This window comes from Seriola lalandi, unplaced genomic scaffold (assembly GCF_002814215.2).
Source record: "Seriola lalandi dorsalis isolate HSWRI2012SDOR001 ecotype SW California unplaced genomic scaffold, Sedor1 jcf7180002054736, whole genome shotgun sequence".
NCBI lineage: Eukaryota > Metazoa > Chordata > Actinopteri > Carangiformes > Carangidae > Seriola > Seriola lalandi.
Window position 1 is genome coordinate 1848271 of NW_019525289.1, and position 6000 is coordinate 1854270.

At 43.9% G+C, this 6000-nt stretch overlaps 1 protein-coding gene across 1 annotated transcript in view; it reads left to right on the forward strand.

Moving 5' to 3' along the window:
- The window catches only part of lig1 (ligase I, DNA, ATP-dependent), a 48480-nt gene extending 47183 nt beyond the window's left edge, over window positions 1-1297 (forward strand). Inside the window, exon 27 of the mRNA XM_023424517.2 lies at window positions 1109-1297. Coding sequence (XP_023280285.1) covers window positions 1109-1183 — 75 coding nt within the window. The 3' untranslated portion in view covers window positions 1184-1297. The remainder of the gene's footprint in view (window positions 1-1108) is intronic.
- The last annotated feature ends 4703 nt before the right edge of the window (window positions 1298-6000 follow it).

Consider the following 6000-nt stretch of genomic DNA (forward strand, 5'->3'; position numbering starts at 1 on the left):
ATCTGAGGATGATTTTGTGTCTGTCTGTGAATCAAAAATAAAAATCAATCCATCAGCGAGCCACCACCTCCAGCCAGACAAATGCTGGCAATGTTTGGCTGTGCTTTGTAAACATGTGCACTCTCTAGAGCTTTGTCAGACCACAGGCTACCATTTTGATTCTCTACAAAAACCCCCCCAAAAAAACAACATAATATGTGCTCATCAGCATCAAGAAGTTGTCCTGGAGCTTCTGACTGATTGACTTCCAACACCTTCCTCTAAAATCAAAGCCAGGTATCACACATGCATCGCTCTCGCAGGGATTTTGAATTTTAACGAAACCCCAAAAAAGCCCAAACTATTGTCTCCTTCATTAGATGTGACTCGTTCTATAATGTGGATTTTCACTGACATGAATCAACAGCCACCTGCTAACTGCAGAGTCTGGATTTGTGGTTGTTAGAGTTGAGAGTCACTTTAGGATATCGGCTGCATTTAAATGATACTTCTGTCGGGTAGGTTATTACCTGTGAGGATGCACACGCACGCTTGTTAGAATAACACATCGTTTGACATTGTGCGATTTAGCAGAGAATTTAAATGAAACTTGACCTCATTCACGTCGGATGGAATTATGAACACGTGGAGACTGAACATTTTGGACCCAGGCAGCTGAGAATCAAAGCTTTACCTGGATCCTGTGTAGGAGAAATGATGCGATGTTTCATTGTTTCCATCATCACTGTGCCACCCTGCTGCACTGGTACTGATACTGCTGATTCCTGTTATGCCTGCTGTTCACACATTATTCATTGTCCCGCCTTCCATCTCCTCGCCCCCAAACCCTGGTGAGCTCGAGTGAACACAACCTCCGACTCCCAGTCAGCAGCTGGGAGTCACCGACTTCAAAGGCCGGGATATGAATAATCAAACTGTTATTTTTAGCTTTTCCTCCTCATGTTACTGACCTGACTTCATGATCTCCTTCCCTCCTCCCCTACGTCCATCCATCCATCCACCCATCCTGCATTCTCTCTTTCATGCATGCTCTCCCTCTCTCCTCCCTCTTTCTCTCTCAATATCTCTTCTCTGCTCAATCTCTGTCCATCTCATGTGCTCTCTGCAGATTGCGGATTTGTACAAGAAGCAGCAGCAGATTCAGAATCAGGGGGAGAAAGCTGACCCAGAGGACTACTACTGATCATCTGTAGTCATCGGCAGGGGAATAATAAATAATGGCAATTTCAATGTAATTGTAAATAGCTTCTTTCTTTTTGTAATGTTGAATGAAAATAAAGGCTGCTGCCAATTTTAAGCATCCTATCATTTGTTGTATTGATTCATTGAAGTTGCTCCTTTGCTGACTACGATTTTCATTTCAGAGCCGAAATTGCGTAAATATCTCGCTGCATACGATGCACATAGATTCCAAAAAACCCAGATCGACTCAGCAGTTACAGCAAACCTGCTGGTAATAGATCTCTATCAAATATTCACTTTGCAAAACCACCCAGCAAAACATGAAATGTATGCACAGCATACCAATACTTCCAGCTTGCCCTGATTTCTGCCCGGCCACTCAAAAGGTGGCAGCAAAGTGTATTCATCGTGTGTGGTAATAAGAGGACAAGCCAAGGAGATTGCCGGCTGCCTGAAACATAAGTAGAAAAAGACGCAGGAACTGACAGTTGCTCAAACAGCAGGACAAAAGAGAAGCACTCACAGCTTGCATTAGATGATGGAAATCCACTAACTGTCCTGCCTGAATCTATCAGAGACTGCTGGAGATGTGGCGGGGGGGGGGGGGGGGGGGTCAATTTAAGAGCCAAGGACGGGTGGTTATTACACGAAGAAGCAAAGAGGATTGTGAGTTCCCTCTACAGTGATGCCATGTGAGGATGCAAGTCTGCTTGCAACATAGATTGAAGCGCTTTGTGTTTGCGATGTGAGCCGTAAGCAACTCACAAAGCGCATTAAATGCCAAGCATGAATGTGCAGGGAATATTTTGTTGACATTGACAGACACTGACTCACTGAGAGTTTTTCTCTTGCACACAGGTACACATCATACAAGAGCAACAGATCTGCATTAAACACACAAAGAACTGTTGGACTGGAAACTGCTCTTATCTCTGCAAATAAACTCCCATAAACTGTATCTTTCAGCACCGTAGTGGTGGTGTTTACTTATTCTGAGCCACACTATCGGCTCGAGGAAGTCAGTTGGTCATCAGTCATTTCGGTCAAGACTGTTAATCTCTATTACTCGATTGCCATGAAATTTAGTTCAGATATTTGTGCTCCCCAGAGGAGGAATCCCAGTGGCCTTGGTGATCCCCTGACCTTTCCTGTAGTGCCACCAGGAGAATTCTCTCAACGACTATTGGATGCATCATGAACGTGGTTGAACATACCTGCTAAATATCAGCATATCAGCTTTCTGACATTAACATTTCGCTCAAAGCAAGGCTGTGTACAGCCTCACAGCTGTTAGCACGGCTCTGATCTCTCAGCCTTGTTTTGATCTCTTGGGGGGGGGGGGGGGGGGGTGTGCACCAGGTGATCAGTAATGCATTGCTCCAGTGAAGCAGCAGGAAGTTGTGCTGAAACACAATGAGATCCAGGAAATAAATCGTATGAATTGGTAGGTTGGAATTCCTGCGGTTGCAAGGGGGCATATATCAATTCTGCAGTTTTATAGCACTGGCTTGGCTGCAGGATATTTACATGTAAAATGTTGCCAGTTCTGTGGTGACTCACACAGCATGTGGCACACCATTGTCACCGTTTTCACATGCAGAGAGGTTTGTATTTCCTATACTCCAGAGCTTGTGAGATCACTATTTGTTATGCCATCTCTGTATGCAAGTATGCATACTGCAGGGTTGGTGGTTTGCCTATTATTTGTGTGTGTGGGCTGTGTCCTGTAACTGCTGAAGGGGAGTTTGAGAAGGACACCATTGTGGTAGAATAATCATGGAAATTCCAAATCCAAATTTGCCTGCCCTTCTCGTCTACCAGTGTTTTTCTGTACCGTACTCTTTATCTTTTCTTTTTCCACTTCCTTCCCCCTCGTGAAGATTTTTTTTTTTTTCCTCTCGTTTGTCTTTTTAAATACATGAGACTTCTTTACATCTGTTACATCTGACATTCATCTTGAATATCATCATCATATCTTGTCTATTTTTTTTTAATAGAAGCAAGGGACTTCCTGGTATTACTAAATCTGAATTTCAAATAGCATTTGTCAGCTGCACTATTGTTTTAGAAGTTGGCTTGAAACGGCAAGTGTGAGGGATGGAAAAGGCCCTAATGGAAATCAAACAAGCAACAGAGCATGAAATATTGAAAATGCAAATATGTAATGAATTCTATTCCATATTTTGTGTGCTGTATGATCCAGGCTTTTGTTGTGAATTACTCTGAAGGTTGACTGCGGCAAACGTCTCTGCTTAATTTGTATACGTGTGATTGTGTAAGTGGAGCGGAAGCGTGAAAGTCTGTGAATCTTTGTGTACCTTTGTGTTGGGTGAAGTGCCTGCATGCTGAGACGTTTCTTTATTTGCTTCCTCTTTTGTACATGTGTAAATAGGGTTGTTTTTTTTTTTTGTTTTTTTTTTATTGTCTCCATGTGAAACTGCGTGTGCCTGGTTAACTGTCCATGTGTATGTATATATGTGTCACTGATGTTTACCGAAGGGAGCAGCTGGCGCACATCACGCGCCTGCGGGGCATTGCAGCACAGCGGCCTCCATCTCCACCAAGGTCCTAGCCCGTGTTCAAACAGCTGTGCTGTTAGTTCACATCAAGTCACCCGTTCAGACCGGGGTCCCGCAGGGGGAAGTTGCAGTTGCAAACCTACCTGCTCACCACCTCTGAACTCTGCTTAGCTACATGTTAGAAAGTGGCCGGGGGCTTTGGAGTGTGGGGCATGATTTAAAAAGAAAAATGCCCCAGAACTGATCTGTGGTGTTGTGACAGATGAGAGGCAAGATGACTATGGCTCCTTGGTGCTAAAACTGTTCCAACTGTGTTTCCCTTTAAAGTTTTAGGAGGTGTCCCCTAAAGCAGGGTTATGGATTACCTTCAACTGCAAAGAAAAAAGTGGGGCATCTATAAAAAAAAAAAAAAAAGCCAGGTTTCACCTTTCTCTGTCCTTTTGTGTTCCTCTCCCCACCCCACCCCATTCTCCCACATAAGCTATCTGTCTTGTTCACAATACCCCTTTCTCCACCCTGAGAACAATGCGTTTGTTCTCCTCCACCTCCTCCTCCCCATCCCTCCATCCCTTTCTATCCCTCCATCCATTTGTTTGGTGCTCTCTGTGACATCTCTGCCATGCCAGGCCATGAGGGAGAGAGGGAGGGACAGGCCCTGCATTGTCCCCGGCCGAACCCACGGAATATCAATAGTGTTTTTCTTGAGCAGGAGCGCCGAGCGTTGGCCAGTAACCTTTCAGATTTGATGATGTCAGGCCCCCTCTTTTTCGGGCCCTTTATATGATTTCCCTCGTCCTTCAGTAACCACTCCAACAGGGTGTTAGGTCCTCAACACAAGAGACAGTACAGAATTGTATGCACTGTGTGACTCATCGGAGCACTTCATCAGCTCAGTTAAACTAGTACAAGTTGCATTTTGATGTGCCAACAAATCCTCCGAATTACATGACAACATACTTTGTAACTGACTTCCAGAGCGTTTCTTGGTTGGTTTGTTGGTTTCTGTGGTTAAGGTTTGGTTAAGCCAGCCACACAGACCGAACGGTAATGGTCTTAGTTAAAAGAACCCAACGTTGACAGGAAACGAACAGTACAACTTCATGTCAAAGTTGGACGTTGCTTTGATGACCCCTCTTTTCTCTGGTGACTTTACGGCTCTATAACAACATCCCACATGTTCTTTTCCTTCCAACAGACAAGAGTCATAATTTCTGTTGCTGTTGGAGGTCTATGTCACTTGAACTTAAATGTCTCATTTTTGGACTTTGTGAAAAGACATTTTTCACAGGATGCCAAAGAGGAGTGATTACTTGTTGAATATTACCATGTTCATAAACAGCCATGTTTTCCACCGCTTTGTTCTCAGTTGAAAACCCCCATTGAGCCCCGTCAGGGGAGCTCAAGTACCCCTTAAGTGACACCACCATTTATTTCAACCGTTTATCCATTAACTTTAGCTATTTGAAGTGTTGATCCATTACTTTCAAGTTCTCTGCTCGCTTGCTAACTAGTGGGTTCAGGTGTTACAGCTGACTGAATATTGTTTTTTTTTTGTTTTGTTTTTTATTAAAATTTTTACTTCTGTCTTTTCAAATTACTTGAGCTACTCCACAATCTTTCCAAGTACCTCTTTCAAGTACTCCTGGTTGGGAATCACTGTTCTAAATGCTGAAAAGATATTAACTGGATACAGATGCTCTGCAGTCATATTTTTTTGTGGCAGTTTCCTACTCGAGTTGTGTTGTTTTCTTTAGTCTGTGCTAACCTGTGTCCTATTAGGAACCCTAACTGGTATAACACTGCTGTATTTATATTTAATCCTGCCCTCTAGCATTTAACTTTGGACAGTTTTCTGGCCAATTTCTTGCCATGGTTCATTTGCCTTGTTTGGTTATGGAAATTTTTTCGCTTGATTATCCAACCCCTGCAGCAAAACTGTGAGCCGATCTAGTCGTTTATGAGACTACTTTATGATTGGTTTGTGATGGCGGTGGTCGTTGTTCCCCACTTCTAAGTGCTTCACTTGGGCCCACACTGAGAGACTTGTGCTTAAGGGGGGCAAGATTGCAGTGCACTCCATTGGGTCATTGTTGACGGTCATTAGTCTTATGACCTTTGTGTGAACCAGCCTCTGTGGTGTGTATCTCTTCTGTTTCTCCCCGTCTTGACCGACGAGGATCCCTCCAGCAGTCCCATCTCAAAGGCGCTCTCCATTCACAGAAGCCCTCCACATTTTGAGAAAGCCATTCCCCTTCTGCACATCTGCCAGCCTGCCTTGTGATCAGGGCTGCACTCAACT